The following is a 27,524-nucleotide window of genomic DNA, read 5'->3' as shown; positions in this document are numbered from 1 at the left end:
ATGAATGAGTCGCAGTGGGGATTCAAGAAGAGTCATGTGAATTCATACTTGGAAGTGAGAACTTCCTGATCTGCTATAAGGAAAGTGAATGGCTTAGGAGAACCTGTTACTCATGATACCATTGTATTTTAAGCTCTATCTGAAAGAGTTATGTATTACGGGTTTTTCAACTTCCCAACCCCCTTCAGGCTTTTGAAACTTTTTGTTTCTCCCTTTGTTCATGGGTGAAAGTAGTTTCAAAGCATGTCTGTAGCTGTTTAGGATATGGTGGAGAGTGAAAAAAAAATCAGAATACTTGAGAAGTTTTCCTGTTTACTTGAAGAAACTACTTTTAGATGGGCTTTTCTTAGAAGTTTCTTAATTACTTTTTTCACAGTTGTCTCTCAGTAATGTATTCTGCAACCTGTAAAAATGTATTTTTGCATTGAAATGACTAAAACAATATGCATCTTGTTAATTGGCAGATTTAAGGCTTCAGAAGTAGATAGTTTGAGGCTGTTGATATACTTTGTATTCTATTTATTTGCTCTGTGTGATGTGCATTGTTAATCCATTTTAGCTTGATATCAAAATATGTTTTCTTTCATAGAGTGAAGACACGCAGCAACAAATTATCAGAGAAACTTTTCATTTAGTATCAAAACGTGATGAAAATGTCTGTAATTTCCTAGAAGGAGGATTGTAAGTATCAGGTTTGGAATAAATGCCCTTATTGGCTTGCTAATATTACTTCTGATTATAATATAACTTTTCATATTTGTGCTTTAAATGCCATATCACTTGAGATATTTTAATACACAAAGAATAATATGTTGCACCAGGTATACATAATCTTTCCTAATGGAAGCATACATACATATATATGTATGTAATAAAAAGAGTTAGGCAATAAAACTAATTTCTCCTAGTGCTGTAACTGACAAAGTGCCATATCTAGTGCTGTAATTCTTTCAGACACAAGATGGGGAAGAAACAGACAGATTGTACCTAACCACTTTCCTTAGAATCAAGCTAGAGATTTCTGATCTCATTTGAAGAGGCATTGGCATTTGCTATAAGCATTGTGAAAGTTAAAATATTTTGTAGTTGGTGCTTTGGCTTGAGCTCCTAAAATTTGATTGGGCAGTATCTGATAGTAGGATTACTCAGGCTTTTTATCAGGTCTCAGGCTTGCTATATAAACTAGGAAGGAAAAAAAAAAAATTTTAAATGTGCTAACACAGTTTAAGCCAAGATTTTTTTAATTTAATATAGGTGGAGCAAGGTAGGAGGAAAGCCAGACTTACGTCTTCTGTCTCTAGAAGATACAAAATATTCTTCCTTGAATCATCTTGGTTGCTTTTTTAATGTTATCTTGCTTTAGTTGAAGAGAAGAAATTTTGAAATGGAAAAGTTTTGAGATGTCATCAACAGTAAATAGTCACTAAGCCACCTTCAAGGAAAAGGGATCTTAATCGATGGAGCAAGCTGAGGATTTCCAGTCTAAACACAGAGATTGTCATAGCCTGTTAAATATTGTAATTATGGAAATTTCTGTTTACTGGAAGTTAGTATGTTAACACCTACATTTGCTGTGTGCTGTCAGTTAAATGCTTAGCTGTACCATGTCAGCTATCATGTCTTTCCTGATCAAGATGATTCCTGATTTTTTAAATTTTACTATTTTTTAAACCAAAGTCATTCTCTTCCAACTACTCAACTGTTGATTCTATTGTTAGGTTCTCAGAGATGGTTTCAAGCTAGAAACATGCTGGCTTTAATTCTATGGTGACAGACAGATGCCATTTGGAGCTTTTTTTAAAAAAAAAACACAGGTGTGCAACAAAAAAAAGACAGAGGACACAATTCTGGATTTCCTCCTACTGCTCAGTTCCAGAGTTAACCATTTCAGTATCTTTTATCAATTTTGGGGTTTTTTTTTCAGGACAGGGATCACTTTCTAATTTGCAGTTTACCCGAAGGCCTCAACAGTTTATTTATACTAACTCTGTGTACTGAAGTATTTGAAAGAGTTGGGAAAATAAAGCATAAAAGAGGAAACTTCAGTTGCCATTTCTTTCCAGTTTCACGTTTGTTTGTAATATTGTCATGATATTTTTTAAACATGGTTCCTGCTTTCAGGAACAAAGACTTCCTTCTTGCCCCACTCAAGCATTAATGCAATGCAACATGCTTAAGCAAAAGATACCTAAAAGTTTTTTTTGTCCTTTTTATTTATTTATGTAGTCTCTGCCAGTGATAAAGGCAGAAACTAATGTCAGTGATCTGAAGAACATTTCTTCTTAATGATTTATGTACTTCTGTTGGGAAGGCCACAGCAAAAGAGTGAAATGAAATACCTGTTGAGAACTCTCTCTTCTTGTTCAGTAACATGATGATTATTGAATCTATAAAAATTGATATTTTTAGGGTTCTGCACTTCACAACTATCATTTCTCAAGATATCAAAACATTTTATAGCACAAGAGTGTTACATGTTCTTGATTATTAAGGGGTCCATAGACTCAGTTTTCAGTAAGTCAAATGCCCATCTTAAGCCAAGTTACAGTTTTCTTTTTCTGTTGATGCTCCTCTGAGAAGGGTGGGAAAGAATTCGTGGGCATACTCTCTGTTAATCTTTACAGAAGATTAGTCCCTGTACAGCACCCACTAGTGTGTAATGGAAGTATATTTAATACCCATTTTTTGATGAAACTGCATGATCTGTTTTAATTGATTTTTATAAAAAGGTGTATATGTTGATGTAATTATTATCCATATGGATAACAATAACTGTGTGGTAAATGTAACTTGGACTGTCTTGGTACTTAGTATTCTTCTATTGTAATTATATCATGAAATAAAAGTTGTGATGGATTTGGGAAGCCTCTAGCCAGCCATTAACAATAGGCTTCTTATTAACTGAAATAACTGTGAGGATTTGTCTATCTTATCCTGAGATGCAAACTAAGCTTTCCTGTGTTCTTTCCTGTTCAGATTAATAGGTGGATCCGATAACAAACTAATTTACCGACACTATGCCACCTTGTATTTTGTCTTCTGTGTGGATTCTTCAGAAAGTGAGCTTGGCATTTTAGACCTCATACAAGTAAGTTTTTTTGCTGCTTTGTTCTAATAAGTGCAATTCTGCTTCTAAGTACCTTAGAACTTCATTATTCAGCTGTGTCTTTTTCTGTAGTATTTGGAAATGAAGGTGGCTTTCATCGTGTGAATGCACCCAAAGTGCTGAGTATTACTTGTAGATTTCTGGACTGTCTTTGAAAAAGTTGTTTCCCAAGTTGATGAGAAAGTAAGGAAACTGTGTGGAACCTACTGAACAATTAGCAACTATTTTTTGCTGCGGCTTTTCAAGGTCTTGTTCTGGCTGCAAGTAAAAATGATGCAGTTCAAACATTTGCTAGACGAGTTTAGATTATGAGAACCTTGATACATAAAGCTCTCTGTGTGTATATACATGCACACACGTGTATATGTATTTGCTACAAATATATAATGGATGAACACATCCAAAACCTCCTTTGATGAAATTTTCCATGTGGATTATGAGCTCTTGGTCAGATATACCTTAGAAAATGAGTGCAAATGCTGCCCTAGGCATGTATTCTGTGCTGGAGGGGTGGCTGGGGACAGGTGAGGAGAAAAAGAGCTGGTACAGGTTCTTTCTGGATCTCAGTAAGAAAAGCTCAACAACAACGTGGCTTAATAAGATAACTGTTTAGTAAAGCAGAATAAGAAGAGGAATGTAGATAGTAAATCTTGCATCCCTTCAGATGCTGGGCATCCTGTGTTCATGCAGCATCCAGTGGAGCCCAGGTGGATTTTCACATGGTGCACTGTGCAGGCCAGGTCCTATCCATGGAGAGAAGCCCTCCCTTTTTTTGGACCTCTGAGCTATTACGTAATTTCCTTATGAGAAAACAACTCTATTCCTAGAGGATGTTCACCTGAGAACTTCTTCGTGCACTGTGAGATAAAGGCAAGGTCATGCAGGTGGTGTAATCACCTGTACCAAGTGGGAGATGCCTGCGGTTGTCTTTGTTACAGTGAGCTGGCTGAGTTTATCCTGCAGCTAAGGAATTTTTGCAGCAGAGCACAGGCCTGTGTCTACTCTAGTTAAGTGTTATGTGGATCACCAGCTCCTAAACATGTAGTGGTCTCTTGGTCGGGATCAATATATGCCACTCCTTGATCCACATACAGTTTACCTTTTCTGAAGACATTGTAAATTATAGATTACATTGATAAGATGCAGGCTTCTCAAGCCCAGTAGAGCAGACATGGCCTGATTCCTTGAATACAATGTCTTCTGCAAGTCTCCCAGTGCAGCATGTATGATTTAAACTGTTAAATATGTCTGTATCAACCTAGCAACAAAAATCATGTCTGGTAATATGAACACTTTTATGTCAGGAAACCTGATTACACCAGTGATTTTTTTTCAACTTAAAATCTGCACATAAACCATGTCACTGGTGGTTGTTAGATGAGGCAAAAAATAGTTTCACACCATGAAGTGATGTATGTCACTACATAAAATAGCTCTCGGGTATGTGTATGATTCACTTACTGTTAAGTCTTTCAAAAGCTTGTACATCAAGAGAATTGATTTATTACATAAGTAAATTCTGTGGTATATGGAGACATGGGCCTATATCTATTGATTATGTCACTGCAGAAAGCACCATGATCCTTAAAGGCCTCACAATTTCTTGCAGACCTTTCTTGAAGCTAAATAGCTTCTAATAGTCACCTATTAGAGTTCTGAACACTCTGCTCTTCTGGGCAGTAGATACAAATTTCTTTGAGTGGCTGTGTGGGTAGCAGGGAAGGAAGCTCTCTTTCTAGATTCTTCTTTCATTGATCATAGAAACATTTTGCAACATCTGAACAGTGCGAGTTAGTGAGGTGCACAATGAATGGACTTGTATTTTCTTAGCAGTTTGTTTTGCAGTTGCTTAGCTGCTTGTTGCACAGTATGTCTTCTTACTTGGAAGTGCTAAAATATTTATGAATTGAGAATAGAAGCATGTTAATATCTCATGTGACTCAGGGATGTTTTTCATACATAGTGGATATTATAAATATTTTTAATCCGATAATAAGGATAGGAAAGGCTATATAGGTCTGACCTGTTATATTTTGCAGGGGCACTATGCAAGTTCATTTTATTCATTATGGTATATAAAAAATGTCACATCACTAGCTTCCAGTTATTTCCAGCTACACAATATAACCTAAATTTTACTTTTAAGGTGTTGAAGCAAATTGCTTGAGCTTACTACTACCTGTATTTTTATAACCCTCAAGCCCTCTGAATTAGGGAGATCTTAAATTTTTCTCTAAATTGTGTTGCTTCTTGTGCCAGAAGTACTGTGATGGATTTCAGTCTCTCAGGCTTTATATTTCACATCTTTCCATTACACCCTGGTGTTTAATTACATGCCAGTATGATTGCTTGAAGGAAGCAGAAATAATATAAATGCTATTTCTATTTATAGGAATACTTCATTTTTTTCTGACCCATGTTATTTTGTTTATACATACAGTCTCACCACAGTACCTGCGGCTGTTCAGTATTCCCACTTCTCTAGATCATTGTAATTCAACAGTTTTATTATAGCAGAAAGTACACAGAGATTAATTGAACACTTTTAATTTCCAGTCTAGCTTACAAGAAGGATCTGTTTAATTTGCTTAGCCATATTAATCAGAATTAAATGTATTTTACACTGGAAAAGCACCCACAGAATGTTTATTATTACATCTCAACCCCATGTGCAATGCAGACTGGCAGTATATGAGCATCTACTCAAACAAATAAGCTCTGTCTTTTTTTTGGTAGAGAGGTGTTGAACCATTTTAATAAATCTTTGTTTACTGTAGTTCAGAGACAACACAGGTAAGAGTAAGCCATCTGGAGTTTGTTACAATATACATAAATTGAATTGTTTAAATAAGTAGTTAGGTAGAGAGCCAGTTTATGATCTCATGAAAATAAACCAGTGAGATGAACTTAGAACTCAGTCTGGTGCTTAAGAGTTTTGTGTTTTGTAGACAGACTAAATCTATAGTAGATGAGTTTACATATGATAGTCTGCAGTTCTTTTCAGCATAAAGTTTTGCTGTAATACTTAAGGTAGTTCTGTGAGGGCTGTTTATATCACCGTTAGGTCAGAACTATTTGGCAGGTAAGTCTTCTTGGCTCAGGCTTAACGCACTGTATATGTTTCAGATCATAGACTGCCTCAGATTTTTTTACTGTGTTCAAACTAGATGTGTTTGAACACCTCAGGTAAATTCATATTGATAATTTTTGTCCATTTAAAAAAAATACAAACATTCTGTTTATTGGTTTTGATTTATTGGATGGGAGATAGGTCAGCATCTATGCTGTGCTTGGTAAATTTTGCAGTCCTCTGGATTCAGTGTAAGTTCATGTAATGAGTTGTAGCTATTTCAGATTCTTCTTGTTAGCCTGTGAAGTGTAAGGTTATAGTGCACGAAAATAAAGTACTTAAGGTGACTAACTGTAGACTGCCATGAGGAAAAACTGAGTGATGTTTACAGTGGTACTTATGGAACTAAAAGCCTGTGTCAACTGTTAAGCATTTTTGAGAATTTTAGCTATTGCTGTGCTTCCAAGACTTGTTGACTCAGTAAGTCTGTGAGATCAGTCTTCCAATGACAAGTTGCATATACTGCAAGATAATGTTGTTCAGTAAGATGCACATAGGAAATGAAGTGCAGTTCATGAAAGATGCTTTTCTTGATTCTTAAAGATAAATCATCCTGACCATAAATGAAAAAAAAAAAAAAAAGGAAAAAAAAAAAAAGGAGAGACATATGACTGGAATTGCTATTTTGGCAGAAAAAAACCCCTAACTAGTTCTCAGTTAACACTATTTATTTATTTTGGAGCTGGGTGGAAAGTAAAGTACTGGAATTAAGAACAAAAAGAACATTTTTGACCTAAAAAGCCTTACTGGTAATAGAGTAAATCCTGGTAGGTCTGCTTGAAAGACCTAACACACTTCCATTCTGACTAACCAGCAGGACTTGTACAGTCTTTCCTCTACACTGTAATCTTGGCATTCTCTGTATTATCTATGAGCAATTTAAAAAAAAATACTGAAAGAAACCTGGGATGTCGGTGTAAGTGGGAAAATGCAACGGCTGCTTCAAGGATTTCTCAGGCTGTGGAAGCACATATGCTTGCAGTGATATGTGAATGATGACTTACAAGGTCACTCTTAAATCAGAAGAGAAACTAGTTGTGTATGGATAACTGACTATATGATCACAGTATTATGTTCTAAACTAGTTGCTGTCTCAAGTAGCATTTGAACAGTCAGAAGCAGTGAAGGAGAGGACTTTTCATGGGCAGATTGAATAAATTCTGCCTTAAGGTTTACCACTGCTGTTTAGTCTAGGAAGAAGGATGAGATATTCTTGACATGAGTTACTCTTGTTTTTACTTCATTTTTTGTACCTGCTTTAGTAGTGTTTGATGTGATCTAGCACCAGATGCATTTGATTGATTAGGTGTTCTGATTTTTCTGCTAGCCTTGTTATTAATGTATGTTTTATTCCTTTGTTGTTTTATTTACCTAATCAAAAAAATTACTCCTTCGTGGCAAAGGTGGTGGGTTTGTGTTTTGATATATTGTTGAATATAGGGAGCTCTTGGCTTGTATATATCCAATAACAATTTGATATTTTGATCATATACTTTACTCTCCAGGTGTGTGTCTAGCTTTATTCAAGCATATTTACTACAGAAGAGAGGTGTGGGTTTTTTCTTTCTTTTCTTTTTTTCTTTCTATTTGCTTGCATGGAGATGTGCATCGTTTTTTCTTTGAACTGTAAAAGAGTGATTTCAAAAATAAAGCACAAGGGGGAGCTAGTAATTCATTGTGCATGCATCCTTGTTTTCCTGCTATTTGACTCCTGTTTCTTTTTCAATGCATCTCCAGGTGCATTTGAACTAATGTGTGGTGTGTGTCCCAAAACAATTGGTGTGTTTTCTCTTCTGGTTATTTTGATCAGCAAGTCTACAGCATCTGAATTACTGTAGTACTTAAAATCTAACACTACTTGCATTATGTGCAATTCATTTGACTATCAATTAAAATTATGATGAAAGTGGCTCTAATTTTAATTATTGATTATTTGAAGGTGTCTTAAAATGGGTCAGCAAATGATAGTGTAAAAAAATCTATTTTCCTTTGTAGACTAAGGCTTTTAAAGATCAGTTATTCATAATACATGTATACCATGTCAGTGCTGGCATTACTCAGACTAAATTTTCCACCCTGAATGGAAGGTTGAGGAAGTTTTCAAAAGTTTCCATGAGAAATCCTTAACTGGTGAAAAATCTCACTGAAGAATACTCCCTACCAGTTTATTTCCCTTAAAGTATGTTTGGTGTGCATTACTGGTCTTGCATTGCAAGCAGAGATCTGTGAGATCATTTTGTGTGTGGTGGTGTCACTACATAATGGGTAAAGGTTTAAAAGTAACCATTTTAACTATGAATCAAGTGTTGTTATAGGATAAGCCATAGTTACTGGAAGAGTGTCACGAAAGTAGAACTTTTGTGTTGTTGATGTGCAGGCATACATACTGCTACTAAACACACATATCTGTGGGGGGTGGTTTTGAGGATTTTTGAGTTGGTTTTGTTTTTAACGTGTTCCTTTGTTTTCCAAGGAACTAGATGGATGTCAAATCAGACCATGTAAATTCATGTGCAGACTCGGTGATGTATATGAGGAATCTTTTCTGTTCTTTTAAATACAGTGTCAAACAGATCTTGTAAATAAAACCTTAGGATAAAGGTTATGTTTACACTCTATTTCCAGTCTTCTTCATGCAGCTAATATCAAACAGCACTGTCCTTGTAACCACATTCTCCTAAGGTACAAGGAAAGTGAGAGAACGTTTCCAGTCATTTGTCTTGCTGCATGTAGTTGCAAACTGTGTAGTTTGTTCTGTTTAACATACAAGGTTTTTTGTTTGCTCACATTCCTTCTTTATAGAAGACTGTTACCACAACAAATTAACAACTGCTTGAAGAAAAAAAAAAAAAATCTGCTTTGCTTTGCTTCAGTATAATTTAGCAGAAGCATATATATTTACTTAGTTAAATGTTGTCATTGAGTCTTACTGTCTTGAGTCTGCCTGTGAAAGTGCTCTGTGTTCCTAGTTTAAGTTATGAATTGGTATAGTATTAAAGAATAATCTTTGTTCTAAATGCATGGAACATCAGTTAGATGTAGTTTGACTTTAAAATGAAGATTGATGATAGTAGTAATAGAACAGCAGTTATCCTCTTTTTTGGCATAAGCAGGATCTGAGACCAGGGATTCAGGTGTAAAAGTAATCTTTCTTGATGTGCAAGGTGAACATCAGGAAATGTCTGACGACAAATAGACTTGTTTCACTAGGTCTGTAGACATAAATATGTCTCTATAGAAGCAGGCCTTTTATCCACTTTATTTTTGTCAGCAGAACATGGCTTCTCTTTCCTATTTCTCTGGGCCTAGGCAGTTTGAAATCTGGTTGCTCTCAAGGACCAAGATGGGATTAATAAACCATGTTGGAAAGAGAGAGAATCAAAACGAGATATTTAACTTCTTCCATATTGTTGCTTTGGGGTTTGAGTTTAGAATTGCAAAAAATTAATTTACATACAAATAATAATAACAAATAATGTGAAACACATATTGTGACAAGACAGCCTTGAAACAGAAAACTTGAGATCAAAATTTCCCACAAGTTGCAGCTTATTTACTAGTCATTAATAAATGATCTGTAAATTCATACAGAAATTCTTTTTAATTCTGAGGACACTAAGCTCTCAAACTCAAGCATATGTTTAACTTAGAGGTCTTGACACATCTCATCTAAGTCAGTAGGAGTTATGCCTTGCATAAAGGTAACTGTGCTTGTACCTAAGACTGGAGACTGTCGGCACTCACCACAAGCACATGGTGATTGGCATTCAGGAGCTTTGGGAGTGCAAGTACAGTCATCTTTTCATTATCTGGCCTAACTGGAGACTGGCATGCTTGTAGTGTTCCAAAACTGTCTAACTTGATTACTTAAGGAGTATGTTAAGAGAAGTACTCAAGAGCAGGGTAATGTATAGTCCACATTCAACAGAGGTCAGTGGCTGGACTTTAGCAGCTGCTTGGATTTTTCTGCTTTATGCACTTACATTCTAGATTCAGGGGGGGAATTATTTTCTTAGGTGCAAACTGCTGAACTTTTCTGAATTTATGGAGGGGTATGCCTGACAGGACCAGCAGATGTGACATTAAGACAGCTACCTTTTTGTTTGGTCCATCCTGGATTTCAGCAGTTCTAAACCAGGTGAAAGCTGCTGTACTGCTGCTGGAAGCCATAATGCTGACAAACTTGCAAGATGCTGACAGTTTACATTGCCCCTGTTTCCCTGTGTGGCAAAGTTAAGGGGGAAATGCGTGCAATGTAGTAATTGATAAAATTAATAATAATGAAAAAAACCTAGGGGATTTTTGATTAATAATTGGGTTTTAATGAAATGGGAATGAATACTTTGAATCACAGATGAGAAAATTGTAGCATAGATGTTACTGTTTTTTCAGGATGCAATTATTGTTTAAAACTGTGACTTTTAGCAGAGTTATACCATAAAACTGACTTGTGCATACAATTTTGCTCTCTACAAATAACATACTGTGGACATAATACTGTTAACCTCTTGATTTCTTTACATGTTTTTACTGCCTTAGAATGTGCCCAGTGTTTATTTTCTGTATTTGCTTTTGTTAAACCTCACACTAATGAAACTACTAAGTTTCTGTTAAAGGTTGACCTCTGGATTTTTTTCCTCTTTGCAGGTATTTGTGGAAACACTAGATAAATGTTTTGAAAATGTCTGTGAACTGGATTTAATTTTCCATGTAGACAAGGTACTGTGATGAGCTCCTGAAATATTTCTTGTCAAGTAAAATGTTTGGTTCAACTGACACTTGGTATTAAACTCTGCAGTGATTTTATTGTCAGTGAAATCTGCACAGTTTCTATCAACGTTATTTTTAAGCTTGAGCACGTGGAGCATGTCTTTCTGAGGAAAAATAAAATAATGTGGGAGATTTGCATTGTGTTATTGCACATATAATTGTCAAATTGGAGACATCTGAATATTCTCAGAGTAGGACAGTTTCAGGAAATAATTTGTTCTGTTTTGTTTATGGTTAGGTGTTATATTACTCAGAACTGAAATTGTTACGAGATTTTCCAGTTAAGGCTGGCAGTTTCCTTTCAGATGCTATGACTATGTAATTTAAGTGCTGCATGGATATTTCTCTTCTAAACCTCAAGCAGACAAAACGTCTTTTTTCAAACATTTAGAAACAATCTTGTTTGAATATTCCCGCTATCAGGAACAAATTGTTTTTTTTTATTAATCTGATTTTGAGAAATGCTGTAGTAATCTTTCATTTAAAAGGATGTCGGCAACTCTTGGTGTAATAGCTAAAATGCTCAGAATTGAATATACAGAATCTATTCCTTCAATTGCATTTTGTGCCTACTGTTGCTTTCTGCACATTCACCTTTCCCCATCTGTGAACAACTTTTTGTATCAGCAGCAAAAGATGAGAAGTGAACTAAAACCAGTAACAACTTAAGTAGCTGAAATAACCATTTGGAACTGACTGGGTTTGTTTCAAAATCGGGAAGTTCTTTTGGAAGAAATGCTTGTACCTTGACCAGACAGTGACATGCAAATGACCCTGAATAGGTGTTTGAGCTGATAATGTGCTCATGACAAGTCATTAGGATTTCTAGCCTGGCTGGAACACGTTGGCTGTTTCCAAAATGGCAGATTAAAGTACAAAAGAATTTGAATGTTTTCTATATTGGCTTCTGAGCTTAAAGAACCCAAATACTGCAGTTGTTTTGTGGCAAGGAATTTGTTCTTTATCTTTGGCTGCAAAATACTTCAACTGCTATGCAGTCCAAGCTGTTGCTCTGTAGCATGTTTCATTCAGTAGCATTCCTTAACATAAGTACTCCTTTACACTTTATAGGAGAAACATCTTTCTAATAAAATGTAAAGAACTCAGGTGCTTCAGAATGTTAATTTCTTGAAGAATGTTTTACTTTGTATTGGATATGAGATTATATTTTTCTTCTTGAAAACTATTTGTCAGAGTGAAACTAAAATTTAAGTATTTTATTAGATTTACTAAAAAATGCCATGAGAATTCCAATAAATGTTTAAGCTAGGATTTTCAAACTCTGAGGAAAAGGGGAACCATAAATTCTAATTAGATATGTTAGCAAAATAAAATGAAACCTTGAGTTAAAAAATTTTTGAATGTGTCTTTAGACAGTACAGTGATTTTTAACTTGAACATAAGTCAACAAAAAAATACAATACAGAGAGCTGAACTTCTGCAGTAATGCAAGGCTAATACTAGCAGTATGGTAGCATTAGTTGTGCAGTTGTGACTAATCTGATGTCATTTCCATTCTTTTTTTCCTTTTTCATATTTCTTCAGTGTAATTGGTTTGTAAGACTGACTTTATATAGTAACACAGAATCAAAACATTTGATTTAGTACAGTTTGATTGGTATTCTTGTAAATCCGTAAGAAAAAAACCCAGGAGTATACATCTGTAGGAATGAAATTACAGCATTATATTCTCTTTAAACTGCTGCTGAGGTCACCTTGTCAAGAAGCAAAATGCACTGAGTCTTCTGAGTTACAACATACTTACTTTATCTTGCCAGATATTTGTGACCTGGCCTGTTAATAGATTTCAGGTGTGTAATAAGGAAAAAGAGCCCCTGCTGCTGGATGTTTGGTCTAGATAGAATCTCAGTTATAGGGGATACTTATATGTGGGAGCTGTTCAGGGTGAAACATTTCAAATATTTGTATTGTGAGTGGTCTGGTGTTGAGAAAAGTGAGGACTGACTGATTGAATTGGATGAGAGTTGACCTGTGTCTTCAGTTCTTGATGGAATTGTGGAAGGTGACTTCCAATCCTCTTGCTAGAACTGCCTAAAATACAAGAAATGCCATTCTTGTAAAAATAAAAGAAATAACATTTATGTAAAAGAGCTAAACTGTAATCTCAACAGCTGCTGCCTCTTCAGTAGCATTTTATTGTGGTGTTCCTATAACGAAAAATTTACCTTTGTCAGGCAGCCATGATTATACAGGACCCAGTGATGGTTTTTAGGAAGCTGGAGCCCAGAGAGTTGTTTATTCAAGAAGAATATTGGTGTAGTACTAGAAATTCATTTGGAGAATAAAATACAGATGGGAATAAGATAGTGTTTCTTATGTGCTGTAGCAGATGATGACTTGAGGTGTCAGAGAGTGTAGCTTGTAGAGGAGAGAAATAGGCTTCTCTTTTACAGATCATCTGTATTAAAAAAACCAAACTTGCTATAGCTGGAGCAAAATGTTTTCCAGAGGAGGTTTATTTCAGTCCTATACTGATTCCTACACTGAGTCCAGGAGTGTAGTGCTTTCTAATGGAAAACACATCACAGAAAGTCATCATAAGCATCTTTTACAGCTGAAATACTGGAATACATTGTTTGGGATTTAAGGAAATACTTTTAAATTTTTTCACAAGGTTTTGGCATCTATTGAAATATCCCTGGGAGTACCATAATCTCTTCTGAGAGTTTTATTATCTGACCAGAGAACAGTGAACTCTCCAGAATCTGATCCCAACTTGAAGACAAGAAAACATGTTTGCCAGATTTTCCTGGGAGATTTTTTCTTTATGCATTCCTTCTCCACATTTGTTAAAGCAGGCATTCATGCTTTTAGACATGTGTCCACTTGTGTAGGGAGATGTGAATTTTGTATTAGTCCTTCTATAAGTCTGTATAATGCCCATTCAAAAAACCACCCCAGTTCAGCTGGCTGTCAGTCAACACCCCCAGGTCCCTCTCTGACTGGCAGCTCTCCAGCCACTCCTCCCCAAGCCTGTAGCCCTGCTGGGGGTTGTTGTGGCCCAAGGGCAGCCCCCGGCGTTTGGCCATATGGAAACTCCTCCAGTTGGGCTCAGCCCATGGCTCCAGCCTGTCCAGGTCTCTCTGCAGAGCCTCCCCACCCTCGAGCAGATCAACACTCCCACCCAACTGGGTGTCATCTGCAAACTGACTGAGGGTGCACTCGATCCCCTTGTCTAGATCATCAATAAAGATGTTAAACAAGAGTGCCCCCAGAACCAAGCCCTGGGGGACACCACTCGTGACCGGCCGCCAGCTGGATTTAACTCTTGTTCAACACAACTCTCTAGGCCCGGTCGTCCAGCCAGTTTTTTACCCAGCGAAGTGTGCGATTGTCCAAACCTCGAGCAGTCATTTTTGCCAGGAGAATGCTGTGGGAAATGGTGTCAAAAGCCTTACTAAAGTCAAGGTAAATTACATCCACAGGCTTTCCCTCATCCATTAAGCAGGTCACCCTGTCATAGAAGGAGATCAGGTTTGTCAGGCAGGACCTGCCTTTCATAAACCGATGCTGACTGGGCCTGAGCATCTGGTTATCCCGCATGTGTTGTATGATGGTACTCGGGATGAGCTGCTCCATCAGCTTCCCGGGCACCAAAGTCAAGCTGACAGGCCTGTAATTTCCCAGATCAACCCTTCCAACCCTTCTTATATATGGGCATTACACTAGCTGATTTCCAGTCTGTCAGGACCACCCTGGTCAGCCAGGACTGGTGGTAAATAATGGGAAGTGTCTTGGCAAGGAGCCTTCAGCACCCTTGGGTTATGTGTATGTCTGTGTGATACAGCAGGTCACTGACTAACTCGTCCTGGAATGCGGAGGAGTCATTCTCCCAGTCTTCTGGCTGAGGAGGCTGGATTCCCTCGGTACAACTAGTCTTGGTATTAAAGACTGAGGCAAAAAAGGCATTAAGCACCTCAGCATTTTCCTCATCACTTGTTGTCATGTTTCCTCCTGTGTCTACCAGGGGATGGAGGGTCTCCCTGGTCTTTCTTTTGCTGTTGACATACTTATAGAAAGATTTGTTGTCCTTGATTTCAGAAGTCAGATTAATTTCCAGGTGGGCTTTAGACCTCCTGATTTCTGCCCTGCATAGCTTCACAGTGTGTCTTTGTAATCATTGTGAGTCGCTAGCCCCTTCTTCCAAAAGCTGTAAACTTGCCTTTTCTCACTGCATTGCAGCCAAAGGTCCCTGTTCAGCCAGGGTGGTCTTCTTAAAGAGTGTCCAGCCTTCCTGGACCCTCCAGAACCATCTCCCAAGAGATTCTTTCAAGCGGGTGCCTAAACAAGAAAGTCATCTCTTTGGAATTCCAGATGTCCGTTCAGCTGCCCCCTTTCCTGGCCTCTTTAAGGATAGAGAACTCTATTATTTCACTATCGCTGTGCCCTAGTTGGCCTCGTAACCTTTCAGCTTATAACCTTCGGCACTACTTTTATGTTTTTTAACTTGGTACGTTACAAGGGATGTATATAGCAGGTGTAAGAGAGTGGCTTAGTAGGGTTTGTTAATCTTTCTCATAAGTGTTTGATTCTTAAAGCTCCACTCAGTAGCAGTAGGCAGAGAGGAAGAGCTGTTTCTCAGCCTCTCTAAACACATTCATTGTAAGTTTCGACTGAGTACTAATGATTTATCAGAGAAACAACTCTTCAATTTTGTTGTTGAGGTGTGGCACAAAAATGGAAGTGTGGTGGTTTTTTATATACCGATTGCAACTCATCTTTAGAATTGTTTTATTTAGAGATATACATCTACCCTTGATCCACAGGGAATTTGCAAAAATATCCAAAATAACAGCAGAATTGTACTTTGAAGTGTCAGATTGTACAATGTGTTTATTTCAGAGGAGTAATACAGTGTTCCTTGTCATCAGAATTATAATGGGATTAAAATATTATACATTACATATTATCTCTGTATTTTTACTAGAAAGTATGGGGAAGCATGCCCTTTTTTTAAAAAAAAAAAAAAAAAGCCTTTTAAAATAAGGTGCAAATACAGGCTCTGAAGCAGATTCGTGAACTCACAAATTCACATTCCCAAATCACAGTTTCAAGAAAGAGGGATATTTAGCCATACCCATTTTATTAAGGTCTTCAGCTGGTTTATGTAGTCCTTCAGTTTGAGTCCTAGCTCTCAAGACTCCCTGATTGTGGTGTAGCTTGGGTATGGGTTAGCTCAGGTATGTTAATTCTAATTGTAAGCCTAGTCTTGGGACCCGTGGTGGTGAGCATCACTGTGTCTCTCTTCCTTCATAAATGTAGCCCAAAGTAGTTTTTACACATCTGTGCGTGAGCAATTTGTTTAATCTTGTAGAACCTGCTCCTTAGAGATATTACTGCTTTTGATGCTAATTAGAACTCTTGTCCATAGTCCTGAAAAAGGGGTACTCAAAGAAAGATGAATGTGAAAGTTTCTTCTAGCATTGATAAGCAAAGTGGTATAGCTCATGAGTTTGTAACAGAGGTATGAGCAAAGAAGATACTGCAGAAATGAACATCATGTTACGAGCTTTGTTCCCAAATGGTTTTAAATAAATTGCTAATATTAATTAAGGAACTTAGAGAATATATGTGTTCCTGTGTTGAGGAATATAGATATCATCTGTTCAAATGCACGTAGGACATTTTGCATTATAAAATTTTCTTCTGGTCTTTTTTAGGTCCATAATATATTGGCTGAAATGGTCATGGGTGGAATGGTTTTGGAGACCAACATGAATGAAATTGTCACTCAGATTGATGCTCAAAATAAGCTGGAGAAGTCTGAGGTAAGAGTGACGTACTGTGTAGTTTTTAGACTAAAAACATGGTTGTAGTAAACGCACGCTGTATAATACTGTCTTTCAGTAGCAACCTATATACAGCTGCTTGCTTATAATGCTAAGAAATGACAACGTATCATTAAGTTAAGATGTTGTACCTTTCATCATAAGTAATTGTTTATAGAGTCACTGCTGATTAGTTTTTACTATTTGTATCCAATAGCATTATGTGCCATTGCTGTTGAGATACTTCTTGAGTTCTAAGATTGTCTTACAGAAGACATTTTATTTCCAGTGTATTTATTGCCAGGCTAGTGACTATAACACTTAAAAGAAATTAAGTAAAGAATCAAAGCGTACATATGAAGACTGCATATACCTGTCTGCTAGTATGTTTCTAGCACCTGAAATAAGTGGCAGCATATTTAGCATCAAAATGACACTGCAATCTAAAATAATAGATTGGACTGAAACAAACTAGATAGAATTTAAAGCACAATTTTTAAAGTAAATACAAATTCTGCCATTTTGGTAATCTGAATGTGGTCTTCAGTTGAGTAGATTCGAGTGAGGAAAATTATATTCTGTATATGCCTAAACCATTCTGAACAAGGGTTACTCACATAAGTTGTGGGAATCCCTTTTCAATTCAACAATTGCTGAATTTGTATTTAGGAAAGAAACTTAGACTAAGAGGGGATTTTAGAATTACTTTAGCTATGACGCAGAATATTACTGTTCCTTTAACATCACCACACATGCCTTGTAAGCCAAAATAGTGCTAGTACATTTTAGCTTAATCTGAGATTTGATTCTTATTGATGAGAATAATTCCACAGAACACATAATCTGATTTTCAAAGAGTAATATACAAATTACTAAACAAACCTTTGCTTGAATTGGAGACCATTTCTAAAGTTGAAGTCAGCTGAGTAGATTGAAATATGAACTAAATGACATTTTAGGAGAAGACCTAGAGAACTTCCTAGTTTTAACTTAAGTGCAACAGAGAGAAATGAATTCTTCAGCTTTTTTGTGGTATAATGTATACTGTTCTCCTAATTCTGTGATCCCACACTGCACCACCTTAAGTCTTTTAATACATTTAATTATCTGGTTTGTGCAACTTCCACACTGTATCCAAGATCAGGACAACACTGTGTGAAAAACAGGATAAAGCTCGGTATGATATGATACTGTGCATAGCAATATACACCCAGAAGGATGCATTGCAGATTATGAAGATGTCCAGAATGTTCATTTTAACTTTTTTTTCAAGCTCAGAATGAACCATTTATCACAGAGATCAATATTTGGAATTATTCTCATAATTTTTTACTATATTTGAGTAACTTCTGTATACATATATTTTTCTTTATTTGGTTGAAAAGTAACATAGTGTCCCAAAAGCTGAACTTACTGAGCAGCTATGTTCTACAGTGTATTATTTGCATATCAGTCTTACTTAAAAGCATTTAATTAAGATATGTATTCTTATGTAAATTCTGTTACCAAATCAACAGTGGACCAGTCTCTGACTAGTCATCTGAAACACATCAATTCAGTGCAGCCAGCTGCAATATTTGATGTTTTCCATTATTCATTAGTAAGCCATTTTTTTAAGATGCTTTTGTATAAAAATAGGTGGTAGAAGATACAAAAAACCATGTAGAGCTCAGAGCATATGCAAGGCAAATAGCAGCTTATTCCTTTACGTTCAGCAATGAATTATAGAAGGTAAAGAAGTATCAGTGATAAATTAAAACACTTGGAACTGGGATGGAGTAGAACATCTGACAGTCTACTCACCACAAATGCTTTTTTTTTTTGTTAGTTCAGTGACTATTTCTTTTCAAATTTAACAGTTACTGTAATTCTGAGATATATTTCACAATACCTGGTAACTATTTCCTCATATCATTAATCATTTGTTTCATGTCTAGCACAGAAATTTCCCGATTGCTATTTTCATTTTTCCTTTTTTATAAAGATTGTGAATCTTTCAACATGTCTTTCCTGAACATATGTGTTCAAGATACAAGCAAATCCAGTACATGTAAATCAAAATCAGTAATAGCAATATTTTTGAATGCTGGTCACTAAGAAATCAAAACTAGTGGATTATTTTTAAAATTTAGAATTTGATATAATGTGCAGTTTGTAGGACTGCCACCTGTGCCACAGTACTCTGGCTTTACTCTGTCTGACTTGTTAGATCTCTGTCATAGTTCTTGCATCCATAAAAACGCTACTTTAAGGTTAAATTTCCTTTTGTAGCTGAAATAATGAAGCCAATAAAGCTGTAACTGAGCTACATTTTCAGAAATACTTTAATTTTGTATTGTGCCCACCTGGCTTCCCTTAATATACAGAATCTAATGATTTGACATCAGTTATTTGTTTAGTTATGTATTAGGTTTCTGAATAGGCTTTGAGTTAGCATTTAGTGAAGAAGATCAAATGTATTTATTAAATTCACAAATATTTGAGTAAAGTTATAAACTCAAAGAATTGTTAATGTTTTCAACAGAGATTAATTATTTAAACAAATATGAGGGGGTCCCTAGCTTTGATTTCTGATTCAGCTCTTACATTGCTTGGATGGGCTACAAAGTAAATTATGTTTCTACCTTGAGAAATGTCTTAAATGCATTTCCCTACCTTTCAGTTTAGTGTTGATTTGTGAATGGATTTTTGTTCAATCCTCCAAAAGCCAAAGAGTCACTGTGACTAAGGGAGGGAATTTTTGGGTGAGGGGTCACTGGGATTTATCCAGAGCATCTGGAAGTTTTGTAGGTAAACCTGGGCTACCTCTTCTCTATTTGGAGTGTTCATCTGTGTGCGATTTAGACTTTTAAGTTGGACCTCATTTTTTCCGAACCTCCTGATCTTTTCTAGCTCTTTCCATTCTTCTCTCTTACAGACCTTTATCTTTCAGTCTCCCAGACAGGACAGGTAGACAAAGGTATTGCTGACTTTTAGAAAAAAATGTACTTTTAACAATAAGGGAAAGCAAAATGATGTCAAAGGCAATAAATTATGTAGGCCAGACTCAAAAATTATGTGTAAAAATACCCATACTAGTCCTTGTAGCCTACTTTTTGTGCTAGTTTCTTCTTGTAGCTCCCTCATCTTTTTATTGGCTACAGTGTATTTTACTAGCTTTCCATTGACATCATATTTTTTATTTTATTTCTCTTCCTGCATTTTAGAATTTAACTTTTCTTTGTGTCATTGTTTCAGAAACAAAGGAATATGAACTTGTATGAATATTAACCAAAAATCTGAATAAAAAATCGAACACACAGATAACAAAATATGATATGATGATTCTTATTTGGGAGAATTTTGTACCTGATAATCTGAAATAAGTAATATGAACTCTTTTGTTGCACAATTTAGTATTTTCAAATGAAAGCAAAGAACTTTTTACCTGCTTGCAAAGAGAAATAAAAAAAAAAAAAAAAAAAGAAACACCAAAACCAAAATTCAAGTGGTTTTATACATACAGAATAAAATTATCAGTGCAATTTGTAAAGATGATGTAGAAATACCAAAGCTGATCTTTCAACCTTAAGTATATTGAACATAGAATGAGAAGGTCTCTCGGGATGTAGTCAACTTCAGATGTACATTTGCTGCCCATGCAATCTGAATCACTGGATTTTGCTTTAAGATACCTTGGTAACTGCAGTCAGTGAACATGAATATTAACAAGGAACTGAAAAAAAGAGGAGGAAAATGTATGTTTGAAGTTCGGATTATGATCATTGTCCCCTGTCATTTTCATTTGAAATGTTTAGTTCAGCTCAACACTTAGAATGTCAGTCACAGTTAATTGCAGTACTTCAAAATTCATTTCCACTTATTTTAAGTATCTGTGTATTCAAACTGCAGGTATTTAGAACAGCTGGAATCTTAAGAAGATGAAGTTTATTTAATTTCTGAATAGCTTTGCTCTTTACTTTTTTACATGATCTTTCTAGGATGAAGTAATATAATACTTCTAAGATTTCACAAATACCATTCTGTAATTGGATTTAGTAGTGCTAAGTTGTAAAGCATTAGCTAAAAATTTTTTTGGGTAGTATGAAACATTTTACCTAAATTTGAAGTGTGATATAGAACGTGAAGAAAATCAAGCAAATGACCTTCCTCTGCCTAATATGTCAACACTTGTAACATATAATCTGTATTTCTATTCTAACAGTAGGGAGCTTGATTTCAGTTTTGGTTGTTTGTTTTTTTTTTTTTTTATTTGTGCAAAGCTACTTTTCTTTGTTCTGCTCACACATACTCTGTTTTTATTTTTGGGTCTGGCAATGAAAAGCAAACAAGCAAATAATTAATCATTCCCATCCATTACTCTCTTTGTGATTCAAGTGCTTAAAATTTCTAAGAGTATGTCTTAAGTCTTCTTATCTGTTTGGCCTCATTTTGATATACTTGCAGACTTCATTTTGTTTTTTCTCTAATTATGTTCATTTATTTAACTTCATAAGCAGGGACATGATCATTCCTTTATATTATGTATTGCATCCTTTCATGATTTCATAACCCTGCTGCTTTGAAGTCATACTTGTTCTGGAAAGAAACATTGGTATGAGATACCAGCAGCAGAGAGGTCCTAGTACCTCCAAAATATCTGGAAAAGGGTGGCTTATTTTGCAAAGCACTAGCTTTCATTATTTTGTTTTCAAGTAGGCTGTATATTTTAATATGTTTATTTTAGTGATAGATAGCTCTGTGTAAAGTTGTTTGGGATGGAGGTTTGAATCTTATTTTTCTTCTATTTGTATATGCATAGTAACCACATTTGTGATGTGCAGTACTTTCTCCAATTGATCTGAATTTCTTTTTAAAGAGTAAAACATTGTTTCTGGGATCACTTTCATATAAAGTTACCAGTCGGGCATTATGAGAAAGGGTGATGATGAGTCTGAAGAAAACTGATTTCTGTAGGGATAAGTAATGACCTAAGTAAACTAACAACAGCTCATGTTTCCTACTTGATAGACTAAGACCAGTAGAATTAAGTTCTGTTACTAAATGTGTCTATTTCAATATTATTGTTTTGCATATGTGGCATTTCTCTTTTACTCTAAAAGTATATGAACATGTTTACAAACAGTTTTTGCAATAAGTAAACCTAAAATTTTACTATACAGTGTTTCAATATGGAAGTACAACCTTCAATAACAAATTGAGAATACAAAACAGCTGTGGCAAAAATGTGGTATATGGGTTTATTGTAATGCTAGCTGTATGCAATTCATACTGTATTTCTGAAATTTCATTGATGTGTCTTAAGTTTCATTTTCACTTGCTTAAGTCATTTGCTTGCTGTGACAGTTCATCATTCACTGCATGTTTAAAGCTTGCTACTTTTTTTTTTTCCAAAGTGAAACAGTTTTTTCTTTGCACCTCACCAACTTACCTGATGAATTATTTGATAAAAAAGGCAGTTGAAACTTGTCCAGTTCAATGTTACAGTGATGGCTCTTTTAATCAGGTACCTCTATAAAACTCCTAAAAGCACACCGAGCTGGAAGTACTTCCTGTAGTACCTTTGTGTTTGTAAATACAGTTCACTTTCTGTGAAAGTGATAAATAAATGGAAGGACTTGCATACTAGTTCACTGTTTGACATGTTAAAAAGAAATTCAGATACAATAGCATTTGAAATAATGTATTAGTTATCAAGTTTGTGAGTTTAAGTACTTTTCAGTAATTTTATCAATTAGACATTTTTTATTAACTGTTTACTCTCTCTTCAAAGTACTGTATGACTGTATTGTGCTTGGTAGGATTGACATTAATTGTGATAAATAGCATTCTCCTATGCATATTATGTATACATTGAATTACAAACCCACTTAATACAGAGAATTACAGGAGAAGAGAATGTAATAGTTTGAAAATCTCTACTCCAGCATATGATAGTGAAAGACAATCTCGCTGGCACAAAAAGAGGTAATCTGAAATTCATAGTACATTTGTCAGGGATGTTTGCTGACCCTGATCCAGAATGGTCCTCATGAAATGTGACTGTTGAAGTCATGACTGTGTAGGGGGGTGGAAGGGCAATGGTCATGTCGTTGTGGTATTTTAAATAATTCTCAATTGTGTCTCCATTGTATCCTATGCCATTGGGGCGGGAGGCAGGGACTGTAAGTCTGTGTAAAGAGCATAGCTGCAGGTAGGTAAAAATAATGACCAGTTATACTAAAACTTTTATTTGTCCATTAAGAATAATTAACTTTCATTAAATTAGGGTAAGGAATCTCCATCCTAGTCACCTAGAAGGCATCTCTCTTTTGAATTGCCAGCCATGCCTGTTTGTGTGGACCATGTCCATCACTTACAATATTTTTCTGATTTCCCATTGTTTCAGTTACAAATTGTATAATTCATTGCTTTTGTTACTACTTTATTACTATTTTCATCTTCTCTATGGAAAACAGTTTACATTGCCCCACTTCTGGTTTTGCTTACAATTTTTCTTCAGTTACTAAATATAGAATTTAAAGGATAGAACCAAATAAAAAGGAAATGCATTTACTGTTTTATCTGTTAAACTTCACTGGTAGTTACCTCCTGATTTCAAATTAGTATTTCCAAGTCCTCAAATATAAAAGGACAGTGTTGAGCAGCTTCATATCTTCTGCACTGTTTTTTACTAAATAGTAAGAAATTGCAGTGTCTAATACTGTTCCTTACAGATACTGTAGATTCAGGGATACTTGCATTTCTTAATACTACTAGTGTTATATACAGATTTTCCCCCTCATAAAGGTACTGCAGTTGAAACAGCCTCTGAAGTGAATGACCTGATAGACTTGGTGATGTTAGGGGAAACCAAGGAAAAAGAGGCTTTGGAAATATTTTTTTTGTGCCTTTTTAGTTTTACTTAGCCTGTACTTCTGAGAACTGATACTTTGGAATATGTCATGGCCAAAGTGAGAGCAAATTATTTGGTTGCATTAGAGATTTAAGATTTCCCGAGCTTTCTCCTCTAACCCCATATGCCTTTCCCAACTTTGGCATGTCTCATATGTGAGTGTTTGGCAGGGGGATAACAGATGACTCATGCTTTCTCATCTCATTTCCTGGTACTGGGAATCTTCCTGTGACTAAAATCTAGGGATTTATGATGCTTTAGCCTTTCCACATGATATAAAAGGGTTAGTTCAAAGTTGAAAACTTGAATCCATTTTATTTAGACTATAGGTTATGTTTTTGAAGGGACAAGGAGAACAGTAGATAAGATTTTCAGTGGAAATCTTATGTTAATTTGACCTTACATTTATTTCTTAGAGTAGTGAAAAGGAGAAAATATTTTTTTGAACAGCCTTCAGAAAGTAGAGTTGTTATCTGAGGAGTATATAGGGTGTCTGTCTCCCTTTGTGCAGTAGTGCAGGTGGACACCACGGAAGTCAGGTGTACTCCTCAGTAACTATACCCTGTAATTGCAATGAATTTCAGTGAAAATCAAGAATCTGAAGAGGTTATATGCTGAGAGGTAGTCACCTACCAACACTATTTAATAATCAAATATGACACAAACTTTTCCAGAAGTTTTTCTTATTTTGTTTTGCTGTATTTCTTGCTCAGAATTACATTATCTGCGAATACACTGGTTTCTTGAGTCTTTGACGCTGTTATAATGAAAGACATTACATTTCTACAGGTTTGGTCTTTTGTTTAACCAGTCTAAACATGTTGCTTTGTTTCTTGTGGATGGTTCCTTTTTAGTGGACCTGTAAGATGCCACACTCTAAGATTGTAGTAGTTCTGAAAATCACTTTGTGTTTTTTCTTCTTTTTTAACATTTTTAATCCTACTTGTAAAACATTAAAATAAAAAGTTACTTTTTTTTACATATTCACAGAATTTGGAATATGGTATCTTTTTCTGCTAATAAGAGCTCTGTTTTTAAAATCTTACAGGCTTTTTTCTCCCCCAGCAAGAACAAACATTATTTTTACACCTTTGTGGCAAGCCTGAACTAAAATCACACAGCTAATTCTAAATACACTTAGAGAGTCTGAACTTTCAGGACAAATGTTTCCATGCTTAAAATGAATAGTACTGTTTCTACACAGCGTCAGATACAGTAACAATTAATTACTGGCCTTTTTTCAGTAGCCCTTGACAGTGTTTTGAAGAGGTGTTCTTCAGAAGCAATAAGGAAAGATCATGTTCTCTATGTCTTCAGACCTCTGAGCTGTAAATCCTCTTTGTTAAAATTTCATTAACATACTCTAGTGTGTAAATTTGGCAGTTATTTTATCTAAAAGGCAGAACTGAATGGAAGTTAGTAATGACTTTCTATATTGTAAAAGTTGCAGATTTATGCAGAAATGCTCTGACTTTAAATGAAGATAGACTATGTATAGTAGAGGACTTTAATATAAAATAGGTGCTTCAGTGTTTAATTTGGTATAACCAGGTTATTATATAATGTTCCAGCATGCCTGGGGGCTGCAGGTATGTTATCATATAATTAGATACTCTGGGACAACAGCTTACTCCAGTTGGTCTGTAGGAATGATTTCTCTGGATGCTCTATATCACCCACAAATGTAAGGTGTTTATGTTTTTCATTTTAGGTTAAGCCACCTTGAAATACCTTACGTATATTCATTTCAATAAGTAATATGGTTCAACTAACATTCAGTAGCAGGTTACTTTGAGGTTACATATTCTGAACTTGTAACCAACGTTAGTCAACTGTGAACCATGTGAATTTTTAGAATAGGTAAGAAACAGAGACAGAACACTGGACTTCAAATACCTCAAGATTGTCTGTTCTATAACCTACACATGACATATGCTTGGATAAGCCTCCTGTTCTCCCCACATACTTTTCCATCAAGTTGACATTATGTGTTTTACCATATAAAAAAAAAATGTGTGAACTGTTTTCTCTTTCTGGTTTTAATATTTCCAAATAACCCATTTCATTCCAAACACAATTACCATCTGGTCTTTCTAATTGTATAACCATGGAAGTACTTGAAAAGTTAGTTGTCTGTGTATATTGCTCGTAAATCTTCTTGTTATCAGCTTTGCCTGACTTGCATTTTTCCTCACTTTATACACAGGCTGGTTTAGCAGGAGCTCCAGCCCGGGCTGTTTCAGCTGTAAAGAATATGAATCTGCCAGAGATCCCAAGAAATATTAATATTGGTGACATCAGTATAAAAGTGCCAAACCTGCCCTCTTTTAAATAACATGGCTACGCCAGGTAAAACCAAGGAAGAAATGTAATAGAGATTTACCGCATAATTGTTTACTAAATAAATGAAGTGTCTAACTTCTATTTGGATAAAACTCGAGGTACTGTATAGACATAATTTGAAAAATCAGTGTGTGGAGTTGAATGTTGCTTTTGTCTTGTGAAATTAAAGGATATGGATAGTTCCCATGTGATTTCTAAATTACATTCCTATGCCCTTGTAAGGCATATCACTGTGTCTCGGTTGCTGCAGTATTTGGGAAAGTATTTAAGATGTTCTTTACTTTCTATAACCTATAATGCTGAGTTATTTTGTATATTCACTAAGGTCTATAATTAGTGCATTCTTTAACTACTTCTGCTGTTTGTCATGATTATTTAAAACTTAAGTGCAAATGTTGCATGAAAACATTATACACTTTGTTCTGTTTAAATAAACCCCTAACAAACTGGACTTCTAAATACCTGTTTGTCTGAAATCTACTCTTTGCAATAAATCATGTTATTTCCTATTATGGAGCCAATTGCCTATATATAAATACAGTTGTAGCAAGCATTAATGTTGTAGTTTAATCTCAAAAGGAATTACAAGGGGGTATTGTGTTGAACATATTGGCTCTTTACATTTATCACAAAAGCTGTTCATTATTATTCTGAAGGAAAAACTGCCTTTACTGAAGATCCAATAACTTCTGTTTACATATAGATGTTGAGAAGATACTTACACAGTCTGATAGACTTTTCCCTGACGGTCTGACTTCGTTTTGGTAAAAACTGTCTCTGCAGTTGCTATGTGTGTTGTGATAAGTACAGAATGGGCTGAGGAGATTGGGCAGCTCAGAACTGTAAATGTGAATGTATCACGTAATGTGATAAAGGCACTCTGTAAAGATAAATGAGGATACTTTAATAGGGCCTATGTGCCTCGTGACATTTGTGATTCTCTACTTTGAGAATTAGATTTATGAGATACTTAGTATTGTCAAGACCTCAGAAAATCTAAGTGCTATCACGTCTGTGTAAGTTGCTCAGCTCTTAAACTCTTCTGTGATTTAAAAAAAAAAGGGGGATAGTGATTGGTTTTTATAATCATGCTCTTAAGCTGTGATGTACAAGTCTGTTTAAATGAATAATAAAAATATCATTGGGATATTTAAGAATTTGCGTACAGTTTTCTTCTCCAGAAAAGTACATAGTCAATACTGTATATGAAAATAGAATAGTATTATATCAAGGACAACATATTTCAGAACTAGTCTGAAAGGCCCTGTGTTACTTCAGAAATTTGGATTTGATGGAAACCAAGCATTCTTTTCCTTAGGATATCCATATCCATAGGATAACTTGGAATCACATCATATTCTTGCTTAATCTATAGTAACTATCATGGTCCTTTGAGAACATTTGAGAGAGAAAAACGTGAAAGAGAAATTACTTTTGAAGTACAAAATCTGATACAATCCAAGGAATTTTAATGTATTTCTTGGGGGGGGG

General features: G+C 35.4%; 1 protein-coding gene across 1 annotated transcript; it reads left to right on the top strand.

Annotated features, from left to right (window-relative positions):
* On the top strand, positions 1 to 27,185 carry AP3S1 (adaptor related protein complex 3 subunit sigma 1). Its single transcript, XM_026865767.1, has 6 exons — positions 1 to 54; positions 590 to 681; positions 2,977 to 3,088; positions 10,884 to 10,955; positions 16,688 to 16,795; positions 25,897 to 27,185. Exons 1-6 carry the CDS (start codon positions 1 to 3, stop codon positions 26,023 to 26,025), a joined length of 567 nt encoding a protein of 188 aa, XP_026721568.1. The 3' UTR covers positions 26,026 to 27,185.
* The last annotated feature ends 339 nt before the right edge of the window (positions 27,186 to 27,524 follow it).

This window comes from Athene cunicularia (genome assembly GCF_003259725.1).
Source record: "Athene cunicularia isolate RWA chromosome Z unlocalized genomic scaffold, athCun1 chrZ_part1, whole genome shotgun sequence".
Taxonomy (NCBI): Eukaryota; Metazoa; Chordata; class Aves; order Strigiformes; family Strigidae; genus Athene; species Athene cunicularia.
This window is presented reverse-complemented; position numbering and strand designations above follow the sequence as displayed.